The sequence below is a fragment of the Pogoniulus pusillus genome, chromosome 34 (assembly GCF_015220805.1).
Source record: "Pogoniulus pusillus isolate bPogPus1 chromosome 34, bPogPus1.pri, whole genome shotgun sequence".
Classification (NCBI taxonomy): domain Eukaryota; kingdom Metazoa; phylum Chordata; class Aves; order Piciformes; family Lybiidae; genus Pogoniulus; species Pogoniulus pusillus.
This window is the reverse complement of record NC_087297.1, coordinates 15,212,917-15,240,084: the sequence shown is the minus strand read 5'-3', so window position 1 is coordinate 15,240,084 and position 27,168 is coordinate 15,212,917. Positions and strand designations below refer to the sequence as shown.

General features: G+C 53.4%; 1 protein-coding gene across 29 annotated transcripts in view; it reads right to left on the bottom strand.

Moving 5' to 3' along the window:
- Nucleotides 1–2,299: 2,299 nt before the first annotated feature.
- The window catches only part of LOC135189744 (protein disulfide-isomerase TMX3-like), a 50,271-nt gene continuing 25,402 nt past the window's right edge, over nucleotides 2,300–27,168 (bottom strand). For 11 of the 29 annotated variants that reach the window (XR_010308263.1, XR_010308266.1, XR_010308265.1 and 8 more), the window contains 5 exons: nucleotides 15,196–15,262; nucleotides 14,200–14,298; nucleotides 12,853–13,004; nucleotides 12,086–12,470; nucleotides 10,343–10,583 (listed from right to left, as the gene is read on the bottom strand). Coding sequence is in view for 5 of the 29 variants with exons in the window: in XM_064170425.1 (XP_064026495.1) it covers nucleotides 10,402–10,583; nucleotides 14,200–14,298; nucleotides 15,196–15,262 (348 nt within the window). In the remaining 24 variants the exon portion in view is untranslated. Of the gene's footprint in view, nucleotides 2,530–10,342; nucleotides 10,584–11,279; nucleotides 11,378–11,588; nucleotides 11,909–12,085; nucleotides 12,471–12,848; nucleotides 13,005–13,038; nucleotides 13,079–13,985; nucleotides 14,151–14,199; nucleotides 14,299–15,195; nucleotides 15,307–27,168 lie in introns of those variants that run through there. The other 18 variants (XM_064170425.1, XM_064170427.1, XM_064170428.1 and 15 more) reach the window with 14 other exon arrangements.

Here is a 27,168-nt window from a genome sequence, read left to right as displayed (position 1 = left end):
TTCCCACTCCATCCCACTCCCTCCCAGTCTCCTCCCAATCCCTCCCAGTTCCTCTGAATCCCCCCCAGTCTAGCCTGGTCCCCTCCTAGTCCTTCTCAGTGTCTCCCAAACCCCTCCCAGTCTGGCTTAGTCTCTCCAAGTCCCTCCCAGACCATCCCATTCCTCTTCCAGTTCCAAGTAGTCCCTCGCAATCCCCTCCCAGTCTCTCCCAATCCCTCCCAGTCACTCATTTATTCCTTCCCACTCCACCCCAGTCCCTCCCAGTCTCTCTGAATTCCTCCCACTCTCTCCCAATCCCTTCCAGTCCCTCCCAGTCTCTCCAAACTCATTCCACATCCCCTCACACTCTCTCCCAATCCCTTCCAGTCCCTCCCAGTCTCTCCAAACTCATTCCACATCCCCTCCCACTCTCTCCCAATCCCTTCCAGTCCCTCCCAGTCTCTCCAAACTCATTCCACATCCCCTCCCACTCTCTCCCAATCCCTTCCAGTCCCTCCCAGTCTCTCCAAACTCATTCCACACCCCCTCTCACTCTCTCCCAATCCCTTCCAGTCCATCCCAGTCCCCTCCCATTTCCTCCCAGTCCCCATCAGTCCCACCCAGCTCCCTCCCAGTCCATTCCTCTACTTCCCAGTATATCCCATTCCCCTTCCAGTCCCCTCCAGGAACTCCCAATCCCCTATCACTCTCTCCCAGTCCCTCTGCAGGCTTCCCACTCCCTCCCAGTTCTTCTCAGTGCCTCCCAAACCCCTCCCAGCCTGGCTCAGTCTCAGCCTCTCCAAGTCCTTTCCCAGTCCCTCCAAGTCCATCCCATTCCTCTCCCTGTTCCCATCAGTACCTCCCATTCCCCTTCCTGTCCCATCCCAGGACCTCCCAGTCCCATTCCCTTCCCTGACACCTCTCAGTCCCATTCCAGTCCATCCCAGTCCATCCCAGTCTCTTGCAATCCCCCCAGAGCCTTTCCCAATACCCTCCCATGCCAAATTCCCTCTCAGTCTCTTCCAATTCCTTCTGATCCCTTCCAGATGCCTTCCCACTCCCTCCCATTGCCAGTCCAGTCCCCTCTCAGTCCAGCCCAGTCTCTCTCAGTCCTTCCCAGTCCCCTTCCAGTCCCACCCAGCCCCTCACAATCCCTCCCTGTCCATTCCACTATCTCCCAGTATATCCCAGTCTCCTTCCAGTCCCCTCAGTAACTCCCAATCCCCTATCACTCTCTCCCAGTCCCTCCAATTCCCCTCCCAGCCCCTTCCCAGTCCCCTCCCACTACCTCCCAGGCCTTCCCCATCCCAATCCCTTCAGGCCATCCCTGATGCCTTCCCAGACCCCTCCCTCTCCTCCCAATCCCTCCCAGTCACTCTCAGTTCCACTGAATCCCTCTCACTGCCTCCCAAACACCTCCCAGTCTGGCTCAGTCTCTCTCAGCCTCTCCAAGTCCCTTCCCAGTCCCTCCCATTCCACTCCCAGTTCCCATCAGTCCCTCCAAATCCCCTCACAGGCCCTTCCCAGTCCATCCCAGTCCATCCCACTCAATCCCAATGCCCTCCCAGTCTCCTCCCAATCCCAGTCTCTCCCACTTCCACTGAATCCATCCCAATCCCTCCCAGTCTGGCCCTGTCCTCTCCTAGTTCCCTCCCAATTGCCTTCATTCCCATTCCTGTCCTTTCCTCCTCCATCCCATTCCCCTCCCAGCCCCTCCCCAGTCCATCCCAGTCTCTCTCAGTCCCAGTCCCTTCCAGTCCTCTTCCATTTCCTCCCAACCCCCTTCAGCCCTACCCATTCCCCTCCCAGTCACTCACATTCCCTCCCAGGCCCTCATGCATCCCTTCCCACTCCATCCCAATGCCCTCCCAGTCTCCTCCCAACCCCTCCTGGTGTCTCCCAGTCCCTCTGGACCCCTCCCAGCCGGGCAGCAGAAAGGCAGCAGCAGGAGCACATCCCAGCAGTAAAAGGATGTTAAATCCACCCCGACACAGGCACCAACTGCACTGCGGCACAGGCTGCTGGCACAGCTGCCTCTCTGCCCAAGCACAGCCCTGAGCAGCAAGTGGCACAGCTGCACAAGTGACCTGCTTTGGCCAGCACAGCAACGAGGCCCAGGCAGCTCTGCCTTCTGGCTGCCACCTCCTGCACAGTGCCCCCAGAGTGCCCCTGAGGGGAACAGCTCCCCGAGGGAGACCTTAGCTGCAGCAGCACTGCCCAGCAGCCTCTCCAGGGCAGAGGCCTCTCCCCACACCTGAACACCCCCTTCAGTTTTCACTCCTTCACACCCTGAGCTTCTCCTCTGCAACCATCAGCACACTGAAAGGCCTAAGAGAAGGCTTTAAGCAAGGCTGGCACTTGGCACCAACTCACCACAGAGACATTTCTGCCCCCACAGCCACAGGAAATCCATTTCTGAACCAGCTGCAAGCAGCAATTGCATTTCAAACAGCTCCACGGCCTGGGACCAAAGCATCCCACCCTGCCAGGGCTTGGGGCTGAGGCTGAGTGCAGATCTGCAGCTGGGCTGGGGCAAAGCAGTTCAGCTCCCTGCAAAAAGAGAGAACAAACACAGCAGAGAACTCTCACCCAGGCACAAACAACAGAGACAGAAAGAGGGAGGCAACCTCCAGAGGACCCCAGGCCAACTTAGATGCCCACAATGCCCCTTCTGATGCCCCTGAACCCTGCTGCATGACCCCAGGCCCATTTTACCTGTCCCCAGACCCTTTTGAGGGCCCCCAGGCTCACTGCAGATGAGCCCAGAAGCCTCTAGCACAGCCCCAGACCTTTTTAGAGACCCCAGAACCCCTCTACACACTCACAGATCTCCCTTAGATGCCTCCAGACCCACTTTAGATCCAGCCCCACCGCTTTAGATGCCCCCAGACCACTTTACATGTCCCCAAAAGACCTCTTGATACTCACAGACCCATTTTAGATACCCCCAGATCCCCTTTGGCCCCCTCAGAATCCCCTTAGGAGCCCCCAGATGTCCTTTAGCTGCCTCCAAAGCCCCTTCAGACGCCACTCAAGCCCCTCAGCAGCACCTGGCAGCAAGCAGCACCTCGCCAGGTCCCTCTCAACTCCTTCAGGACCCTGCAGAGGTACCCTTGGAGCACCAAAGGGCTTCCCCCAGAGACCCCCAGACACCTCTGTATGACCCCAGAACCCTTTAGATGCCCTCAGATCCCACTTTGATACCCCCACACTCACCTCACATGTACACAGACCCCTGCACAGGCTTACAGACCCTTTCTGGGGAGCCCAGAACCCCTCCAGATGCTCCCAGACTCCCTACACAAGCACCCAGATCCTCTGTGTCACCCCCAAAGGCCTCTGCACACCCCCAGACTGCCCTGACACCCCGCAGGGGGCATGGCTGCAGGTCCCAGGCCCTCAGGGGACACTGAAACACAGAGCAAGACCTCCCCAAACCCTGGGGCACCCCAAACTCGACACCTCACAGCTCCACAGACGAGCCCAGACACTGTGAGGGCTTTGCAGAGAGCCCCAAACCTCACTGAGAGCATCCCCAGCTCCTCTGGGATCCTCCAGACACCCCCAGGAGCCCCCAGGGGAAGACTGAGAGGCCTCACAGCCCCCTCGGGTACCCACAAACCCCATTCTGATGCCCCCAGACCCCTTCAGATGCCCCCAAAAGGCCTTTCGATAGCCCCCAGACCCCCTTGTCGCTCCCAAAACCCCTTCAGACGCCCCCGGATCACCTGCAGGGGCCGGCAGGGCAGTGGCTGGCAGGTCCAGGCTTGGACACTGAACACCAGAGGGGCACAGCCCCAAATCCTCAGCTCCCCAAGCCCCGAGACTGCACAGCAGAGCCCACGGACTGTGGGGACCCCACAGAGACCCCTAAAGAGCTCACCGAGAGCCACTCAGATCCCGCCCGAATCCTGCGGCGCCCACAGAGGCCACACAGCTCCAGAGACACTGCCCAGCTCCTTTGGGGCCATCGGAGCCCACAGGGGACACCCAGAGGCTTACAGGCGCCTCCATGCGCCCCGCAGCCCTTGGGACGCTGCCAGACCCACTCCAGGGGCCCGCACAGCCCCTCCCGAGGGGCGGCAACGCTGAGCGGCCTGGGAAGCAGCTCCGCCGGGCCCCGCTCAGAGCGACACAGAAAACTCACCACGCACTAAGGACAATCCCTGCGGCACTGCTACGGACACTCACCGGCACTGCAAAGCCCTCCTCGGCCCGGCCCGGCCCGGCCCCGCTGCCGCTCCACGCCGCTGCCGCCGCAGCCTTCCCCCCGCAGGCCTCTCAGCACGGCCCCGGCCCCGCATGCGTAACGAGGCGGCAGAGCAGGACGCATGCGCCAGCTCCGCCCCCCGCACAGCGACCCAACGCATGCGCGCAGCGCTCACTGCTGCCACCCTGTGCTTAACTGCCGGCACTGCAGCTCCATGGGGACCGTGCTCGCTGCTGCCACCCTGTGCTTAACTGCCGGCACTGCAGCTCCCTGGGGACCGTGCTCGCTGCTGCCACCCTGTGCTTAACTGACGGCACTGCAGCTCCCTGGGGACCGTGCTCCCTGCTGCCACCCTGTGTTTAATTGTCGGCACTGCAGCTCCCTGGGGACCGTGCTCCCTGCTGCCACCCTGTGTTTAATTGTAGGCACTGCAGCTCCTGGAGACCGTGCTCGCTGCTGCCACCCTGTGTTTAATTGTTGGCACTGCAGTTCGATGGGGACCGTGCTCGCTGCTGCCACCGTGTGTTTAATTGTCGGCACTGCAGTTCGCTGTGGACCGTGCTCCATAGCAACGAGCCACGACACGGCAAATGCGCGAAACTCCATAGCAACCGGGGGCGGGGCCGCGAACCCCCATAGCAACGGGGGGCGGGGCCGCGGCACGGCGCATGCGCGAAACTCCATAGCAACCGGGGGCGGCGCCGCGAACCCCCCATAGCAACGGGGGGCGGGGCCGCGGCACGGCGCATGCGCGAAACTCCATAGCAACCGGGGGCGGCGCCGCGAACCGCCATAGCAACGGGGGGCGGGGCCGCGGCACGGCGCATGCGCGAAACTCCATAGCAACCGGGGGCGGCGCCGCGAACCTCCATAGCAACGGGGGGCGGGGCCGCGGCACGGCGCATGCGCGAAACTCCATAGCAACCGGGGGCGGCGCCGCGGAACTCCATAGCAACGGGGGGCGGGGCCGCGGCACGGCGCATGCGCGAAACTCCATAGCAACCGGGGGCGGCGCCGCGAACCCCATAGCAACGGGGGGCGGGGCCGCGGCACGGCGCATGCGCGAAACTCCATAGCAACCGGGGGCGGCGCCGCGAACCCCCATAGCAACGGGGGGCGGGGCCGCGGCACGGCGCATGCGCGAAACTCCATAGCAACCGGGGGCGGCGCCGCGAACCCCCATAGCAACGGGGGGCGGGGCCGCGGCACGGCGCATGCGCGAAACTCCATAGCAACCGGGGGCGGCGCCGCGGAAGTCCATAGCAACGGGGGGCGGGGCCGCGGCACGGCGCATGCGCGAAACTCCATAGCAACCGGGGGCGGCGCCGCGAACCCCCATAGCAACGGGGGGCGGGGCCGCGGCACGGCGCATGCGCGAAACTCCATAGCAACCGGGGGCGGCGCCGCGAACCCCCATAGCAACGGGGGGCGGGGCCGCGGCACGGCGCATGCGCGAAACTCCATAGCAACCGGGGGCGGCGCCGCGAACCTCCATAGCAACGGGGGGCGGGGCCGCGGCACGGCGCATGCGCGAAACTCCATAGCAACCGGGGGCGGAGCCGCGAAACGCCATAGCAACGGGGGGCGGGGCCGCGGCACGGCGCATGCGCGAAACTCCATAGCAACCGGGGGCGGCGCCGCGAACCGCCATAGCAACGGGGGGCGGGGCCGCGGCACGGCGCATGCGCGAAACTCCATAGCAACCAGGGGCGGCGCCGCGAACCCCCATAGCAACGGGGGGCGGGGCCGCGGCACGGCGCATGCGCGAAACTCCATAGCAACCGGGGGCGGCGCCGCGAACCCCCATAGCAACGGGGGGCGGGGCCGCGGCACGGCGCATGCGCGAAACTCCATAGCAACCGGGGGCGGCGCCGCGAACCCCCATAGCAACGGGGGGCGGGGCCGCGGCACGGCGCATGCGCGAAACTCCATAGCAACCGGGGGCGGCGCCGCGAACCCCCATAGCAACGGGGGGCGGGGCCGCGGCACGGCGCATGCGCGAAACTCCATAGCAACCGGGGGCGGCGCCGCGAACCGCCATAGCAACGGGGGGCGGGGCCGCGGCACGGCGCATGCGCGAAACTCCATAGCAACCGGGGGCGGCGCCGCGGAAGTCCATAGCAACGGGGGGCGGGGCCGCGGCACGGCGCATGCGCGAAACTCCATAGCAACCGGGGGCGGCGCCGCGAACCCCCATAGCAACGGGGGGCGGGGCCGCGGCACGGCGCATGCGCGAAACTCCATAGCAACCGGGGGCGGCGCCGCGAACCGCCATAGCAACGGGGGGCGGGGCCGCGGCACGGCGCATGCGCGAAACTCCATAGCAACCGGGGGCGGCGCCGCGAACCTCCATAGCAACGGGGGGCGGGGCCGCGGCACGGCGCATGCGCGAAACTCCATAGCAACCGGGGGCGGCGCCGCGGAAATCCATAGCAACGGGGGGCGGGGCCGCGGCACGGCGCATGCGCGAAACTCCATAGCAACCGGGGGCGGCGCCGCGAACCCCCATAGCAACGGGGGGGCGGGGCCGCGGCACGGCGCATGCGCGAAACTCCATAGCAACCGGGGGCGGCGCCGCGAACCCCCATAGCAACGGGGGGCGGGGCCGCGGCACGGCGCATGCGCGAAACTCCATAGCAACCGGGGGCGGAGCCGCGAACCGCCATAGCAACGGGGGGAGGGGCCGCGGCACGGCGCATGCGCGAAACTCCATAGCAACCGGGGGCGGCGCCGCGAACCCCCATAGCAACGGGGGGCGGGGCCGCGGCACGGCGCATGCGCGAAACTCCATAGCAACCGGGGGCGGCGCCGCGAACCGCCATAGCAACGGGGGGCGGGGCCGCGGCACGGCGCATGCGCGAAACTCCATAGCAACCGGGGGCGGCGCCGCGAACCTCCATAGCAACGGGGGGCGGGGCCGCGGCACGGCGCATGCGCGAAACTCCATAGCAACCGGGGGCGGCGCCGCGAACCCCCATAGCAACGGGGGGCGGGGCCGCGGCACGGCGCATGCGCGAAACTCCATAGCAACCGGGGGCGGCGCCGCGAACCCCCATAGCAACGGGGGGCGGGGCCGCGGCACGGCGCATGCGCGAAACTCCATAGCAACCGGGGGCGGCGCCGCGAACCTCCATAGCAACGGGGGGCGGGGCCGCGGCACGGCGCATGCGCGAAACTCCATAGCAACCGGGGGCGGCGCCGCGAACCTCCATAGCAACGGGGGGCGGGGCCGCGGCACGGCGCATGCGCGAAACTCCATAGCAACCGGGGGCGGCGCCGCGAACCCCCATAGCAACGGGGGGCGGGGCCGCGGCACGGCGCATGCGCGAAACTCCATAGCAACCGGGGGCGGCGCCGCGAACCCCCATAGCAACGGGGGGCGGGGCCGCGGCACGGCGCATGCGCGAAACTCCATAGCAACCGGGGGCGGTGCCGCCGACCTCCATAGCAACGGGGGGCGGGGCCGCGGCACGGCGCATGCGCGAAACTCCATAGCAACCGGGGGCGGGGCCGCCGACCTCCATAGCAACGGGGGGCGGGGCCGCGGCACGGCGCATGCGCGAAACTCCATAGCAACCGGGGGCGGGGCCGCCGACCTCCATAGCAACGGGGGGCGGGGCCGCGGCACGGCGCATGCGCGAAACTCCATAGCAACCGGGGGCGGTGCCGCCGACCTCCATAGCAACGGGGGGGCGGGGCCGCGGCACGGCGCATGCGCGAAACTCCATAGCAACCGGGGGCGGCGCCGCCGACCTCCATAGCAACGGGGGGCGGGGCCGCGGCACGGCGCATGCGCGAAACTCCATAGCAACCGGGGGCGGCGCCGCGACCCCCCATAGCAACGGGGGGCGGGGCCGCGGCACGGCGCATGCGCGAAACTCCATAGCAACCGGGGGCGGCGCCGCCGACCTCCATAGCAACGGGGGGCGGGGCCGCGGCACGGCGCATGCGCGAAACTCCATAGCAACCGGGGGCGGCGCCGCGAACCCGCATAGCAACGGGGGCGGGGCCGCGGCACGGCGCATGCGCGGAACTCCATAGCAACCGGGGGCGGCGCTGCCGACCTCCATAGCAACGGGGGGCGGGGCCGCGGCACGGCGCATGCGCGGAACTCCATAGCAACCGGGGGCGGCACGGCTGCCTGGGACCGTGCTCGCTGCTGCCACCCTGTGTTTAATTGTCGGCACTGCAGTTCGCTGGGGACCGTGCTCGCTGCTGCCACCGTGTGTTTAATTGTCGGCACTGCAGTTCGCTGGGACCGTGCTCCATAGCAACGAGCCGCGACACGGCGCATGCGCGAACCTCTATAGCAACGGGGGGGGGCCGCGGCAACGCGCATGCGCAAAGGTCCCTAGCAATAATACGACCCCGGAGCACCGCCCCGCCCCCGGTGCCTGCCGCTTTTAACTCCTCACTCGAATACTTACAAATCCAAACCAGTTCTCAGCTCTCCCTCCCACCTCTCACCTTCCCCTCCTCCCCTCCCCTCCCCTCAGCTTTCAGCCACTTCAATCGTGCACGGCCTTTAGAGACGAGGCAGGAAAAGGGGCGACCGCCGCGGCTGAGGAAATGCAGTGTGGACAAGCAAACACACGGTGGCAGCACTCAGCACCGGCGCCACACCGCAGCCGCTACACAACTGCAGTACCCACGAGCAAACACCGGAGGGCAGCACAGACAACCGAGAGCGCCTCTGCGCCCGGCCGGGGGCAGCGCCTTCAGCCCAGCGCCGCTCTGCCTATTGCCTTTGCCAACAGCACACCGCACGCAAGGCACAGCCCACGCTCTGCCACTCCTACACACTCACTTTATAGGGACAGCTCTCAACTCCAGCTGGGGATACTCAGCACTTCCTTCATCTACTCTGGAGGGATTTACAGACAGCAGAGGAGACACAGGGGGAGCTGCTGACACCAGAATTAAGGCCGTTCTGCAGGAGCTAGAGGAAAAACACAGCTCTTCTGCCAGATGAGGGCCACAAAGAGGAGCAGAGGACTGCAGCACCTCTCCTGGGAAGCAGGACTGAAAGAACTGGGGCTGTGGAGGCTGCAGAAGAGAAGGCAGAGCTTCGAGCTACGCTGCAGTATCTGAAAGGGACCTGCAGCAAAGCTGGAGGACTGTCTAAAAGGGCCTGTGCTGATACTCTGTGCATTTAAAAGGATTGCAGTGAAGCTGCTCCAAGAAAAACTTTAGAGACTGAAGAAATCAAAAACCAAACTGCCACATTCCCTCACACAACTTCCTACATGACCTCAGCAAACCCCTTTCACTTCACATCGCTTCTGACACCCACTCTGGGAGCTGGACACTCCTTCTCTCCCTGAAGCCGGGAGAAAGATCTGGTGAACGTGGCAGCACGTGGCAGAGGGTCAAGACTTAAGCAGACACCTGATTGCTATCACAGCTCAGAAACGACTGAGACACATGCCCTCCTCCCAAACCTAGCAGTTAGGAAGTGCTACAGCTGCACCAGATCACACTGGGATCTGCTTCTTGCACAGGATGCAGCAGATTCTGGTCCATAGCTCAGAGAGGATGGCTTAGCTACTGCTGTTTATAAACACGAACCAAAAACAACCACAACAACAAAGGCTCAGAGCTGGAAACAGTTCTCAGCAGTGCAGCAAAATCCCTTTCTTTTATTCCATAGAGAGGTGCTGCAGTGACCTCAGGGGTTTTTAAGTCAAAAGCTGCTTGCTGGAATCACAGAATCAGTCAGGGTCAGAAGGGACCACAAGGACCTCGTTCCAGAGACACTTCACACTAGCCCGAGCCAAAACTAGAACGGTAGGAAAAAAGGCAAATCACAAAACACAGGACTGCCTTAACTGTCCTACATTGTAACTAGCAGCACCAAGTCCCAATCAATTCAGAGCCTTGGCACTGTTTCTCCTTGAAGATTTTAACCCTGGACACAAAGGAGTCCTGCTCTCAGCCATGGGATTACAATAAAAGTGACTCAAATGACTCAAAAGGGTAACACAAATGCCTTTTCCTGACCAATCTCTCTACATGTTCCTATGATGCTCCACTAACTCCCTCCTTCAGAGTGGCTAACAGTCTCCAACAGACACTGCACCAGCAGCTACCTTGAAGATCTGTAACCTCCTTCAGAAAGCTTCTCATCAGTTACACAGAGCAGTCAGAGCCTGCTTCCATTCACATCTTTCTTTATCAGGTTCCACTGTGGAGTCAGAACACTTAAAGTTCACTTAGTCACAGGTTAAGTCGACTCTGCTGTTGGTATCCAACCCCATGCTGCTGGCTGAAGCAAAGTATTCCAGGGCTTGAAGTTGAGACTGCAACACGAGAGACCTCCTGTGCCAAGTGCTGCTTTGGGTTTCTGGGGTTGGGGTCAGGAGGGGATGGGTGGCAGGTGGCTGACTCCTGCTTTCTGCAAACAGAAACAGGCTAAGGTAATTGTGCACTGCAGGATCTCATTTTGTATTTACCTCTTGATCTCAACCCAGAGGGTTTTTCCTTGGCTGTGTTACTTTTGCCTCACTTCTGTGTTGGAGGGAAACAGGAGGCTAAGCCATTACAGCACTGCAAGCTGTTCAGGCACTGGGAAAACAATTCAACAGGCCCCTGTGTTCCAGAAGGTTTATCAAGTAGCCTGCCAACATTTTCAGGTGCTAAAGAACTAATGAACATTCCATTTAGGAAACAGCTCCCTCATCTCATAGCAAGCAAACATTCCCCACTGTCACTAATCCTAGGAGCTGATAAAAGACTTCATTGAATGGTTTAGGTTGGAAGGGACCTCAAGGATCATCCAGTCCCAACCCTCTGCTCTAGGCAGGGATACCTCCCACTGCAACAGGCTGCTCAGGGCCTCATCCAACCTCAATTCATATTCATTTACACCAAAGCTGAGAAAACAGAAAGGTCTGGGGCAGTTGTTTGGCTTTGGCATCAAACCAATGCACAACAGGTAGAATGGGACTTCTTGGGGAAACTAAACTGTCTTTAGCTATGAGGCTGAGAAAGACTTTTCCTATCTCTTCAGCCTTCATTTCACCTGACTCTGTGTTCAGCTGGGCTGTGTTAGGAGCAGTTCACCACATGCAGCAAGGCCAAGGGGCACTACCTTGATCTCGCTGGCAATGACCAATTCAAAACTCTCCAAACAGGGTCACAGAGTTGTTACCTGCAAAGCTCTTTCAGTTGCACTTGCTCTTGGTTTATCTGTTAAAGACAACCAAGAGAACATCCATGGGTTGGGGTTTTCCCCCCCCATCAATTTCTGAGGGGCCTGGAGTTACAGGCAAGCCCAAACCACCCTAACGCAAACCAAAAGGTCCTCTCTCGTGATGACAATGACCAACAAATGACTCCCTTCAATAAATAAGCGACTTGGGAAATTCCAGAGAGTACTTTTGCTAAACAAGTTAGTCTCTTTTCTTTTCCATCAGGTCTTTCTGTTGAAGCTCAGCACCTGAAAGCTCTGTACCTCTTCCCTGCCCTCCTGCCGCTGCCCTCCACCTTTCCCCGGGCAGCCCCTGCCGTCCTGCCCCCACTCTCTGCCTTCCCCCGGGCAGTCTCTGCTGCTTTCCTCCTCCTCCTCCTCCTCTCCACTCTACGTTACCAGCTCCTGCTCCATTACCAGTTCCATTACCAGCTGCTGCTGCTGGTCCGTTACCAGCACCAGTTAGTGCTCCTGCTCCATCTTTGCCTCCATCGCAGAACCCAGAGCAAAACCTTCGAGGATCCAACCTCCTAAAGAAACCTCAGCCTCAGTAACAACACAGACTTAGCACCCGTGAGCTAAGGTGGATGCTGCAGTGGGTCAGTAGCCCAGCCCTAAGGTGGCCCTAGCTAGCCAGGGGGCCAGCCAGGCCCCCCAGCCTTTGAAACCCTCCACCACGCACCCGGTGCTCACCCGTGCGCACTCACCTGGGATGCCAGGCGGAGGATCCCTTGGCCCGCAATGGGCCCAGCTTGGGGCTGGGCTCCTCCTGCTCTGCTTATAAAGGGCACTGAGCAGGCAGGTCAAAGTGGCCACAGCTGGGGTGGGAGGAGACTTCAATTGACCTCCCCTTTTTAAGCTGCCCCAGGAGAGGCAGAAGCCTTTGGCTGATCCCCTTTGCGGGGGTAGGTTGGCTGTGTCCTTTGTGGGGTGCTTTTGCTTTTCTCTAAGCCACTCCTCCCCTTTGCTCTGCTTGAGATTTCTTTTCCTCCTTGGTATGCTGTGCTTAAAGCTGTGCTTGCAGTTGTGCTGTTTCCTTCATGAGAGAGGTTTGCTTTTGTGCTTCCTGTCTTGCTGCTCTCTTGTTTTCACCTGTTGGAACATCCACAAGTCATAAGCCAGGGAACATCCACAAGTCATAAGCCAGGGAACATCCACAAGTCATAAGCCAGGGAACATCCACAAGTCATAAGCCAGGGAACATCCACAAGTCATAAGCCAGGGAACATCCACAAGTCATAAGCCAGGGAACATCCACAAGTCATAAGCCAGGGAACATCCACAAGTCATAAGCCAGGGAACATCCACAAGTCATAAGCCAGGGAACATCCACAAGTCATAAGCCAGGGAACATCCACAAGTCATAAGCCAGGGAACATCCACAAGTCATAAGCCAGGGAACATCCACAAGTCATAAGCCAGGGAACATCCACAAGTCATAAGCCAGGGAACATCCACAAGTCCACTCACTCACCCTGGCATCTCTTCAGATCTAACAAACTTCCCCAAGTTCTCTACATCATATCAGCAAACTTCTCCCACACTGTCACCAACACTCAGTTCTGTTCCTGGTATGTTCCACTGAAGAGTTTTTATCATCAATGACTGCAATAGCCACAAGTTTTCCTAAAATAAGGAATAAAATACTTGAAACCATTTAAAAAGGAAATCATCAATGACTGCAATAGCCACAAGTTTTCCTAAAATAAGGAATAAAATACTTGAAACCATTTAAAAAGGAAACATGCATTCCCAGCTGGAAAGTATTCCGACTTAGAAGATGAGCCTGCAGTGTGAGTGCAGCCCAGACAGCAACCCTGTGCTGGGCTCCAGCAAGCGCAGTGTGGGCAGCAGGGCAAGGGAGGGGATTCTGCCCCTTGCCTCTGCTCTCCTCGCACCCCACCTGCAGTCCTGGGGGCAGTTCTGGAGCCCCCAGCACAAGAAGGACATGGAAGTGTTGGAGCCAGTGCAGAGGAGGCCACCAAGATGCTGAGAGGGCTGCAGCAGCTCTGCTCTGAGGACAGGCTGAGAGAGCAGGAGCTCTGCAGCCTGGAGAAGGAAACCTTGGTGTGGCCTTCCAGTATCTGAAGGGGACCTACAGGAAGACTGGGGAAGGACTATTGACAGGGTCTTGTAATGACAGGGTAAGGGAGAATGGGTTTAAACTGGCAGAGGGGAGATTCAAACTAGATGTTAGGAAAGGGTTCTTTCCAGCGAGGGGGGTCAAACACTGGTGCAGGTTGCCCAGGGAGCTTGTGGATGCTCCATCCATGGAGGTGTTCAAGGCCAGGTTGAACGAGGCCTTGAGCAGCCTGTCCTAGTGGGAGGTGTCCCTGCCTATGGCTGGGGCTTGGAACTGGATGGGCTTTGAGGTCCCTTCCAACCTAAACCAGTCTGTGATTCCATGATAAAAACTACAGAGCAGATCCACTTCAAAGTTACCTGAACCCATCAGATACAAGACATAAACCCATCCAGACTTAAGACTTCTCAGTTCCCTGTAGGCACTGCAGGAGTTGATAGGTAGTTTATGCAAATCCTAAACTGCTCTCAAATTAAAAGGCCTACTCATTTTTTTGTGTGTGACTACTACAGGGTTAGACATACTCATTTTTTCTGTTGAGGAAAGGACTGGTGCAGGCTTTGGATGAGGCTTCTGGTCAGTAGAGCAGGTCTCACCAACACCAAACACAGACTGGCACTGTCCATCTTAACTGTAAATAATTTCAGGGGCTTGAAAAGTTACTTCTTAGTGCTCCTCAGTTGTTACTCCTGTTCCGTAGAAGAGATGGCAAAGACTTTAGTGGCAGCAGCAGCTCACCTCTGTCTCCAAGTTCATGAAGTGTAAAGCCATCCACATGAAGATACCCTTGAAATCTTGCTCTGTTTATCCAGGATGACAAATCACCATCTTCACACTCTGACAACAAAAGAGAAAGCAAGCAAGCAAGCAGAATGTGTTCTTCTGTTGCTGCTGTGAGGTGGGCAATAACATTTATTTCAGCCTAGAGAAGCCTATTTTTAACCCTCTACTGTTTCCAGACAAGGTCTCTCACCTTTCCAGAAATGTCACTCCTAAGCTGCTAAAGCAATTTGCAGCTGTTGAACAAAAAGTGTATTAGAGCACAGCATGCAGTGCTGATTGGCTGATTAGTTTCACCCAAAGCAAGGACAAACAATCCTCTCCCAGCAGGGAATGTGACATGGGAAGGGAACTGTGACTGACAGCACTTTCCTGCCCAATGGTAAGCTGCACATAAAACAATATCCAGTCTCTTGCAGGGCCTCTGCACTGACTGGTTTACAAAAACCCTTCTAATACATTTTAAGAGAGTAAGATTTGTGCAAAGTGAATTAGGAGCCTGGATTGAAACAAGGCTTGTGTGTTTTGACAGGGGTGGCAAAAGCAGACAGGTCACACCACAAAACAGCAGTTTAAAATGGTTTCTCTTTGACAAAATTTCCTTCTCCAGGCCGCTTCAAAAGTAAAACTAAATCAAATGCAGATCAAGGAGGTCACTGAGTGAACTTTTCTTTGGTGGGTGACTGGTTGCAAGGCAATAGAGCGAAGAGGAAGGCAAGCACAGCCCTTCCATGACAGCTCAAAGAATACCCTTGAGGGCCCACCTGGAGTATTTTGCTGTGGCACCACAGAGTCACCGTGTCTGGAAGCGTTCAGGAACAGCCTGGGTGAGGCACTTAGTGCCATGGTCTAGTTGAGTGGACAGGGCTGGGGGCTAGATTGGACTGGATGAGCTTGGAGCTCTCTTCCAGCCTGGCTGATTCCATGATATGGCCAATATCCACTTTTACTTACCATCAGAAACAAAGGAAGCTCCATCTTTGAAGACCACAACAGCAGGCAACTCAGGCAAGGTCACATACTGAAAGAGGGGTTTTCAGTTAGTCCAGGGAAGATGAAAAGACTCTGAAAGACACCAGCAATATTCCCATGTGGAAATGTCATTCATTCCAGTACAGTTCTCCTGGTTATTTTCTGTTATTCTTATTGTGACCTTCCAGTAGCTGAAGGGGGCCTGCACAAGAGCTGGGCAGAGACTTTTCAGGCTACCAGGTAGGGACAGGACTAGGGGGAATGGAGCAAAGCTGGAAGTGGGGAAGATTCCGACTGGACGTGAGGAAGAAGTTGCTCAGCAGGAGAGTGGCGAGAGCCTGGAATGGGTTGCCCAGGGAGGTGGTTGAGGCCTCATCCCTGGAGGTGTTTAAGGCCAGGCTGGATGAGGCTCTGGACAGCCTGCTCTAGGGCAGGGTGTCTCTGCCCATCGCAAAGGGGTTGGAACTAGATGATCCCTGTGGTCCCTTCCAACCCTGACTGATACTAGCATTCTAGAGGTGGTTAGTGGGAAGCTCTAGTTGGCATGAAAACCAGCTTGCTGCTTACATGACTGTGATCAAAGACTCTTAAAGGGGTCCAGCCTCCTTCCACTGCACCACTGAACAGTACTTTTGCTCAGCTGGGGCTCAAGTGCAAAAGGCAATACTCAAATTGATACAAGGCTTCTGGAAATCCAACAGTGCACTACTTGTGATGGAGCAAATTGAGATGGGAAAATGCAGGTGCCTAAAAAATAACTGATGCTAGTTCTCAAAGTCATGCATTGTCAGGCATGGAGGAGACTTTTATCTGTCCCACTTGGAGACAACAATACATGGAGAGACCTGCAGAATTCAACAGCAGCACAGATTTACATGGAGTGGCTCTGGAAGCACCAGCTGCACGTTCCATGGAGTGGCCGTGCCTGGAGGTGTTGAAGCCAAGCCTGGCTGGGGCACTTAGTGCCTGTCGTGGAAGGGATCAGAGCCCTTTTGCCTTATTGCAGAATTTTCATTTGTACACAAAATTGTGGCTCAGAGGCCTTCCATCGAAAAAGCCAAAACAATATTTCCTATCTGCTTGCACTGACGCAGCTGCTGTACCAGCAGGCGTACAGGCCTTGAGAGAATCTCTCTCTCAGGGAAGCAAAGACATAAACATGGCTATGTTTTGGAAAAAGGGTTCGAATTCTCAGGCACGGTGACCACTCGACAAACATCTGCTGGGGGCTGACCCCTGGATGGTTCCATAAGTTGTTTTTGGTAAGAATTAGCCAATTGTATAGGTTGATTACAACTTTGTACCAATCTGTAAAGTTAACGTGAGTCTGACTGAGTTGGTTGAACACACCTCTTCTGAAATACTATAAAAAATGTACCCACTTGCACCTCTTGCTCCTTACCTCTTGCTCCTTAACTTAACTGGCCCCTCGCTCTATACCCTGTGCCTCTTTTGCTCGATACCCTGATCGCTGATTACACACGCACACACACGCGGCATTCGCATCGCAAGCAACCAGCTCAAGACTGCACCGTTCCGGACAAGGGCCCGATCCTTACGAGCCCCGGGAGTCAGCATGCAGCTCGACCGGACCCGTGGAGCCTCGGACAACGCGCCTTAAAATCCATAAAGACTTTGAAACTTCTCTGAACTGCATTTGGGACAGTGAGTAATTGATAAACTTCTATTTGAAACTGAATAACTTCTCAAGACTTCAATGAACTCTCTCATATCATAAACTCTCTTCATTTTAGTCATTCTGTATATTAAATCTCAACTACGAACCAAGAATCTACGCGGGATAATTACAAATAAGTTTGGGGAAGGGGATTTCTAGTGTATAATATTAAATTACTTATACCTTTTTACAAAACATCGGCCTCGCATATCATTACTTCAAACCCCCCCCCCCCCCAAACAAACTTTCCCGTCCGAGACATAATGGCTGCAGACGAAGCAGGGTCGGGAAAGACGGATTTATTTTACAGAATGGCAGATATTATTGGATTGGAACATTTAAAACCGGCACTGGATATAAATAATTTAGTCAGCTCAGAACAAATTTTGAACAAGTTGGCAGATACGGTAGCCACGTTGTATACGACTTTGCAGGAAGATAAAGATAAAGAGCACATCGTTACAGTAGCAGCGTGCTCAATCCGAGCGCAATATGAATTTGATAATTTGCAATATGGTATCAATAGTTCTAAACTTGAATTGAAAGAAACGAAAGAGCGTTTTAACGAACAAATTAATCGCTTGAAAAAAGAGTCAGAGAGCTGGGAACGGCAAAGCGGAAGGCAAGAAAAGGAGATCGAAAAGTTACAAGCTGAAATTCAGAATCTCCGTTCTAAGATGCAATGGCAAAACAAGAAACTAGAAGCGGTACAAGAAGAGCTTCAGCTATCTCGAAGGGACAGAGAGAGTGCCGTTGCCGATACAGAATCCGTGGTACCTGAGGACCCCCAAATGCATTTTTCAGAAGAACAGTCAGAACCGACAGCTGTCCGAGATTTGTCAACTTCTTCGCCGGTAAGGACTGAAAGTTCACAACTACACTTGTTGGCAAAATCTTTTCAGCCGCGGCAGCAGGAACCGCAATTGCAGCCTTCACCAGACCCTTTGCCGCGCACCCGAGCGTCCCTAAATCAGCGGCGGACGCCGCCACCACAGCCACTGTCGCCACGAGTGACCATTCTTCATACCGCCACGACTCAAACGGACCGCCACGCCAGATATCCGCCATTTGATCCACAGCCGCCATCACACAGCAGCAGCTATGACTACGTACATCCGCAGCCTCGCCGGAGAGAAAAGTACCGCCTCAAGCCATTGCCTGGAAACACACCAAGCAGCAGCGACGAGGAAATGGAGGAAATCTACGGGAGAATGAGACCCTTCCCCGTGAGACCCGTGTTCAAATCGGAAACCGTTTACGGGAAAAAGGGCAAAGGAACGACGACTGCGCGAATCCGACCATACACGGCACTGCAGATGCGTGAGTTTAGGGAAATGTATTCCCGCATGCCTCATGAAACCATAACTGACTATGTATACAGGGTGGTGGAGAGTGGTGCCGATTCGGTAATCTTGTCCCGCGAGGAAGTGGGGAGAAGTTCCTGGGGACCTGCAGTGTTCCTTGGGAATGGTCCCGAGGGGGATGTTGCATTAAGTTCTAGAATCTTTTATTGGGCTAGTTCTTTTGATCCTGTAGACAGGGATGAACCAACAAAATTTCGTATCACAACTTGTGCTGAATTGGATGAAGCAGTTACTAAGTTAGCGTGTGTGCAGGCTATGTATGAGGGGGGAATTTATTCAAATCCTATGGATGCCCCGATAGACCCACGACGATTAAGACCCTTAGTAAAAGGTCTGTCAGGAACTTTAAGGAGCATATGCGATGCAAGAAAAGAGCAAATTGAGGAAATAGTGCGATTTGGTGATGCAACAGAGTATAATTTAACCTACCACATGACATGGGGAGATCTGTTGGAGGAATTATCCATCAAAGGGTATAATTTAGGTTATTATGAACCTGCATCTCCGCCGGCATCCTTTTCTGAGAAAAAGCAGCCTGGAAACAAAGGCAGCTACGTGGTCACTCCACGTGGGAAGAAGCAGGAAGTACGGCACGCAAAAGCGTCCCAGAGTGCTTCTCCCAAGGAAAGTCCCAAAGGGAGTCCCAGAAGGAGCCCTAGAGCGAGCCCACGGTCTAGTCCCAGGGGGAGCCCTGAGCTAAATCGTCGCTATAGCTCGAGGATGTCCTGGGGGCAGAGTCCCTATTTTGGGCAAGATGCATACCACAAAGGCTGAATTCAATAACTTGAGTAAAACAGTTGGTGAAATACGAGATGACATGCATCGAATGATGCAAAGACTATTAGATCAAATGTTTAAAACCCGTAGTGGAGATGAGGCAGGAGGGGACCGCAACAGGAGTTCCAGAGCCGCCTCTCCTAACAAGCCTGATCAGTCTTTTACTTCTGATCAGCAGGGGGCCAAAAGCAAACAAAAAAACTAGAAGTAGCGGTGAATGATTCAGGCCACATTTATCGCTTCGTGTATGCATGCCAATGGTCTGACAAACCTGAACCTTTCATTATGATCCCAACAGGACCGGACAGAACTGCTGTGAAGTATCTAATAGATACAGGCGCACAAATTACAGTGCTAAATGTGCAACTGGCAAAAAGCCTAAGAATCCTGCCATCCAGGAGAAAGGTAGAGATAATGGGTGTCACAGGACAGCCCAACCTATGTCCTTTGGCTAAAACAAGATTATGGTTGCCTGGGGAAAAAAGGAGCACTATAGTAGAAGTGGCCTTAAGTCCCTATCCAGGAAATATTCTGGGATTTGATGTTTTGGCAGGCAGGAGATGGCATCTTCCAGATGGTACATTATGGAGCTTTGGTTATTATGAAATGGGGGCAAAAGGGGCAAAATCAGCTCATGCTCGTGTCCGAATGTTGCAAACTGCTCCTCCACTACCAAAATCACAAATTACTTGTGTTGCACAATATCCATTACCAGCAGCAGCTAGGCAAGGCATTACTGAAGTGATAACTGACCTGGAGAAAAGGAAGATCATCACCAGAACACATTCTCCTTACAATTCACCCGTCTGGCCAGTCCGCAAACCAGATGGCAGGTGGAGATTAACTATTGACTTTAGAAAACTCAATAATAACACTCTTCCTCTCACTGCAGCAGTTCCAAGTTTATCTTCCACAGTGACAGCCATTCAAGCAGCTTCCCACGCCTGGATGGCAACTATGGATGTGAAGGACATGTACTTCATGGTGCCACTGAGAGAAGAGGACAAACCACAGTTTGCATTCACCTGGCAAGGTATTCAATACACATTCAACAGTCTTCCACAGGGATACAAACACAGTGCAACCATTGCACATAACACACTTGCAGCTTTGCTTGACACTATTCAGCTTCCTAAAGATGTTAAAGTTTATCATTACATTGATGACATCTTGGTGGGAGGAGATGACAAGGAACAGGTTGCAAAGGTAGCTGAGGACATTCGAAAATTGTTGACTGACCAAGGACTAACTATTCCAAAGGAGAAGTGCCAAGGCCCAAGCCAGGAGGTTAAATTCTTCGGATCTTGGTGGGTGGCAGGTGCAGTGTCAGTTCCAGAGGATACCTTACAAGAAATTGAAAAGGGCCAAATACCCCAAAACAGAAAGGAGCTACAACAATTGTTGGGCACCTTGGGCTACTGGAGAAAACACATCCCAGGTTTCTCTGTGATTGCTCGTCCTCTGTATGATTTGCTTAAGAAACACAAAGTTTGGGATTGGACTCCACGACATTCTGAGAGCCTGAGAGTTCTCAAAGATGAACTGAAGGCATATCAGAAGTTGGGGCCCTTACACCCACAAGATGCCCTAAGGGCTGAATGGGGTTTTTCCGAGCATGCCTCATACTGTGGAATATTTCAAAGGGGACCTAATGGTCCTAGCAGAGCTCTTTTATTTTCATCAACAGCATTCAAAGAGACCGAGACACGGTACTCGGAATGGGAAAAGGGACTCCTTTCCCTAACTCGAGCTGTCAAAGAGGCAGAGAAGCTTCGCACTACACAAGATATTATAGTGCAAGGCCCATTCCCACTGTTGAAATCGATCCTTAAAGGATCTCCTCCACCAGAAGGGATTGCCCAAAAGGCTACCGTAAGAAAGTGGTATGCCTACCTGGAGGGAATCTCACAGCTTTTGACACTGACAGAAGGACCTACAAAGGTATCCAAATTGCAGCAGCCCATAAACCCTGATGGAGCATTGCTGGGTCAACCATATAAACCTTCTCCTATTCAGGTGGCCCCAGCAATAACCGCAGACTCAGATAAGTCAGGAGTGTGGTTTACAGATGCATCCTCACGGAGGGTGGGGTTGAAGTGGCACTACAAAGCCGCTGCCTTAGAGATTAGCACAGGCCAAACCATCACTGAGGAAGGTGATGGCAGTGCACAGGTAGGGGAACTGCGTGCTCTCATGCTAGCAGCGGAGCATGGAGCAACAACCATTTACACTGATTCCTACTCCACGTTCAAAGGCGCCACTGAGTGGATTTGCCAGTGGGAAGCGAATCAGTGGAAGGTTTCAAACGTAGAAGTTTGGAGGGCTGATGACTGGAAAAGGCTGCTGGAGATAGGCCGATCCAGACCCCTTCAAGTAGGTTGGGTTAAAGGGCACTCCAAACAGCAAACTCCAGCTGCAACCTGGAATAATCAGGCAGATTACCTAGCAAAAATAAACATGGTCAATGATGAAAAGGATGAGTGGTGGAGATTGGCTGAATGGCTACACATTAAAAGAGGCCATTCAGGAAAGGCAGACCTCTACTACGAATGTAGATCCAGAGGATGGCCAATTTCTATGACCACCTGTCAGGCAATCATTTCAGCTTGTCCACAGTGCACAATTAGGCTGAAAGCCAATCACCCCAACCTAGCACCAGCTCAACACATTAGAGAAGATAAGAAGCTATGGAGCACATGGCAAATTGACTATGTGGGTCCATTTAAACCCTCACATGGGAAGAAATACATACTGGTGGGGGTGGAAGTAGTCTCAGGATTGGTCATGGCTACAGCAACTAATGCTGCCACAGGCACTCAGACTATTGAGGCCTTGAAGCAGTGGTTCAGTTTTTTACCAATGCCAGAGTACATCCAGAGTGATAATGGATCTCACTTTACAGCATCATCCGTACAAGACTGGGCTAGGGGTGAGGGAGTTACATGGGTATTTCATACTCCCTACTATCCTCAAGCTAATGGTGTGGTAGAAAGGTCAAATGCTTTAATCAAGAAACATGCCATTGTATCAAGAGGTGATTGGGATAAACGTTTATCACGTGCAGTCTTCATTGTAAATAATCGATGGGGCAATTATGGTAGTCCAAAAATCAAAGCCTTTTGTCCTAATGAACCAGTAGGAAATGTTAATTACCCGCCAGATAAATCCCAACACCATCAACACTCACTACACAAGTTACAGGTAGGACAACCAGTAATGGTAAACTTGCCCTCGATTGGAGTTGTGCCTATGACCCTATCGAAATCAAATGGGTTGTACGCATGGGAAGCAACCGATGTGAGTGGGAAAACCCATCGCATAAGCGCGCGATGGATTGTCCCAGACTTCTGAGTTGCTTACACACATTTCTTGTTTTGTGAATGTTTAAGAAAGCTATTTGTTATTTAGGGGGTGGGTATATAGGGATTGATCTGTCTTAAACTGGTTTAGATTATAGTTATGTTTATGTATTAGGTACATTGTTTGTATGTTTTAAGGTTTAGAGGTATTGTATATATAATAGTTGTGTATAGTTTGTATATTCCATTTCTTTTCGATTTTCTGGCCTATGAGCCAGGGGGTGGAATATGTCGTGGAAGGGATCAGAGCCCTTTTGCCTTATTGCAGAATTTTCATTTGTACACAAAATTGTGGCTCAGAGGCCTTCCATCGAAAAAGCCAAAACAATATTTCCTATCTGCTTGCACTGACGCAGCTGCTGTACCAGCAGGCGTACAGGCCTTGAGAGAATCTCTCTCTCAGGGAAGCAAAGACATAAACATGGCTATGTTTTGGAAAAAGGGTTCGAATTCTCAGGCACGGTGACCACTCGACAAACATCTGCTGGGGGCTGACCCCTGGATGGTTCCATAAGTTGTTTTTGGTAAGAATTAGCCAATTGTATAGGTTGATTACAACTTTGTACCAATCTGTAAAGTTAACGTGAGTCTGACTGAGTTGGTTGAACACACCTCTTCTGAAATACTATAAAAAATGTACCCACTTGCACCTCTTGCTCCTTACCTCTTGCTCCTTAACTTAACTGGCCCCTCGCTCTATACCCTGTGCCTCTTTTGCTCGATACCCTGATCGCTGATTACACACGCACACACACGCGGCATTCGCATCGCAAGCAACCAGCTCAAGACTGCACCGTTCCGGACAAGGGCCCGATCCTTACGAGCCCCGGGAGTCAGCATGCAGCTCGACCGGACCCGTGGAGCCTCGGACAACGCGCCTTAAAATCCATAAAGACTTTGAAACTTCTCTGAACTGCATTTGGGACAGTGAGTAATTGATAAACTTCTATTTGAAACTGAATAACTTCTCAAGACTTCAATGAACTCTCTCATATCATAAACTCTCTTCATTTTAGTCATTCTGTATATTAAATCTCAACTACGAACCAAGAATCTACGCGGGATAATTACAAATAAGTTTGGGGAAGGGGATTTCTAGTGTATAATATTAAATTACTTATACCTTTTTACAAAACATCGGCCTCGCATATCATTACTTCAAACCCCCCCCCCCCCAAACAAACTTTCCCGTCCGAGACAGTGCCATGGGCTGGGTGATTGGCCAGGGCTGGGCGCTAGGCTGGGCTGGCTGAGCCTGGAAGTCTCCTCCAGCCTGTTGGATTCTAAGTTATGCATGCTTATTGTAATAAACATACAACTCCTAATGAGATAAATGAGCACTCTGTGCACTCACTGCCTGACAAAGCTGATCCCCTGCTGTGCACTCATCCTTTATATACCCACTTCAAACAAAGGTAAGAAGTTAGCTGCAGACAACAGCAGCAAGGCTGTGTGCAGAACTTGCCTTGATCAGTGCAAAGGGAAGAAAAGCTGAATTAGCTTATCCACCCCCTGCCAGCAGAGTCAAACTTCTCCTTGGAACAGCTTTCTTAGCCCACAGGCAGCAGCAGCAGTGGTTTCCCTCTCCAGGTTTACTCCAGGTAGCTGAGGGCTTTCTTTCAGGAAGCTACTCTAAGCGATGCTAAGCAGCAAGCTGGAGTTGCAGAGCAAGCAGCTTGTTTGCTTGGGGGGGAAATGACAAACTGGCTGTGCTCAGAAGAGTCACATCTCACTTGAGCAACATTTATTGCAGCTCCACACTGAGATCAGTTCCTTGGTACAAAGAAGGGAAGGGAGAAACCATAGAATCACAGAATCAAGCAGGTTGGATTGGTTGATTCCATGATTCCAACCTGCTTGATTCCATGATTCCAACCTGCTTGATTCCATGATTCCAACCTGCTTGCTTCTGTGCTTCTATGATTCCAACCTGCTTGATTCTATGATTCCAACCTGCTTGATTCTATGATTCCAACCTGCTTGATTCTATGATTCCAACCTGCTTGATTCTATGATTCCAACCTGCTTGATTCTGTGCTTCTATGATTCCAACCTGCTTGATTCTATGATTCTGTTATTCCAACCTGGTTGATTCTGTGATTCTATGATTCCAACCTGGTTAATTCCATGATTCTATGATTCCAACCTCGTTGATTCTATGATTCCAACCTCTTTGATTCTACACACAACTACCCAAAGGGAGGCTGTAGCCAGGTGGGGTTGGGCTCTGCTGCCAGGCAGCCAGCACCAGAAGAAGGGGACACAGCCTCAAGCTGTGCCAGGACAGGTTTGGGCTGGATATTAGGAGGAAGTTGTTGGCAGAGAGAGTGATCAGCATTGGAATGGGCTGCCCAGGGAGGTGGTGGAGGGCTGGGTGCTAGGCTGGGCTAGATGAGCTTGGAGCTCTCTGCCAACCTGCTTGATTCTGTGCTTCTCTGATAACAGCCCCACATCTCTCACAACCATCTCCAGCACCTAAGTGATGCTAGCTGAGGAAGCTGGAGAGTTCTGATGAGAAGCTAACAGGATCCTGCTGGCCTTTATCTGAAGGAAGCAAAGTGCTGAGGCCAGCAGGCTCGAGGAGATAAATTGCCAGGGTTTTTTTTTCATTCCCATTTCTTTGCTGCAGGGCTGCAGAGGTGACTTTGAGCAGGAACTTCTCTGCATGCACTTGGTTATAATAAAGGGGAAACAGTGTAAAAGGTCATATCCAAGCATGACAAAAGATTGAGGTGCACTGGGAGTAAGGTTAACAAACTATTTTCATTCAATTCTGGTTTGGATGTCCTAGCAATTCTAAGGGACACTTCAGGTCATGAGTGGCAGCAGGTGAGAGAGCACTGAATTAAGGCTCAGAAACATTGAAGTCTCACTCCAGTTGTGGCACTGAGGCATCTTAAGGGCAAGAGAGGTCTCTGAATGAACTGGGAATGGTTGAAGCATAGAAGCATAGAATCAACCAGGTTGGAAGAGACCTCCAAGATCAGCCCAATCCAATCACAGAATCATAGGACCATAGAACCCACCAGGTTGGAAGAAACCTCCAAGAGCAGCCCTATCAAAGTCAGCAAAGAAAACAGTCACTAAGGGATCTTGAATTGAAGACTGAAACGTAGTTTCTTAAGTACTGGAATGCTGGTCCAGTTTTGCACTTCCAGCAACATCCAGCACAAGTTACTTTCCACTCTGAGCAGAACAAGGCGAGGAGAAAGGTAAGAGGGTTTTACTGGTTTCTGGTTTTACAAACTGCTGGCACATTGCACATGGAAATCATTCTTGAGAGCTACAATGAGTTCATTCCAGAAAATGAAGATGCAGTTGTTGGCTTTAATAAATTGTGAATAACTATGGCTTCACTGGTAGGCTAGCTCATTAAAATAATCATTAGAAATGCAATCAAGTTGCCAAGTTTGTCCAACTCTGTTTAATCTATTTCATCACAAAGGCTGTCTACAGAAAGAGGGCAGCTATTCTTAAGGGACAAAACACCTATCAGTCATTACAAGGAACTAAAAAAAAGCACTGCAGTCAAACTCATTTCACAAAGGTTAGTACAGCCTGAAAAGCTTTTCTCCCCAATTTCTTCATTTCCAGGGCATGCTGAAGCCCCAGAGAGTCCAAAAAGAATGTTTTTAAAGCTAGGTATTATTCCTGTGACACATTCAGAGGAATGGCTACTGAATAAGGCCAGCATTCTCAATACCAACTGAAGAAGTTACACCCCAAATAGAACTGGCATTAGTGAAGTAAACTTTAAGGTAATGCCTCTTAATTTTAAAAGCTAGATTGTAAAAAACATCTTTAGCTAACAAAAGCCACTGTGTATTCCAACTAGTGGTCATGAGATCCCATACTGGAAATGTGTTTCTCTTCTTTTAGCAACCATTCAGTGATAATACAGCTCAACTTGAAGCTATACTCCCCACAAATTTCCTCTTGAAATCTCCAAGCCCTTACTGCTTTGAGAGGAATGCTGAGGAATCAGTGTTCTACTCAATTATGGAATTATGGTGTGACTCAAGAACTGCCTAGAGAACAAACTGTGACTTTTATTCTGAGCATGTTAAACGTTGCCAGTTAATACAGTCACTTGGTCTTCCCATCCAACCTTCATCAATTCATAGAGCACTTTAGGTTGAAACAGACCTTGAAGATCACCTAGTCCCAACCCCCTCTGCCATGGCAGGGACACCTTCCACTAGACCAAGCTGCTCAAGGCCTCATCCAATCTGACCTTTAACATCTCCAGGGAGGGGGAAGCCACAATCTCCCTGGGCAACCTGTTCCACTGTCTCACCACCCTCGCTGTAAAGCATTTCTTCCTAATATCCACTCTAAATCTCCCCTCTTCCAGGTCTAAAACATTACTCATAAAACTGCTTACTAATTCTTATTAATACCTCCTGGATGAGTGGAGGTCACCAAAAAGTTTCTTCTTGAAGCTTTGCTTCTGAAAGCAAAACTCTACCATTCAAGCACTTCCTGAAGAGGATCATTACAGGTGAAAATTAAGTATGCAGGTCTACTGTCAGTCATCACAACAGTAAAAGCATCTTGAGAAAGCTAATTAAAGCTAGGAACAAACACTCTCACCCCCTCTCCAGCTTATTTTTCCCCAAAAGAAGGATCACAGTATGCTCTGTTATGGCAAACAGAAAGCAACACTTACTAATCTATGCAATCTTCTCCCACACCCAGACTGGGCATGTGCTGGTTGGCAAGCCAACGCTGCAGCATTGTCGGGCAGTCTGCAGCACGGATCACCAGCTCTGCCCAG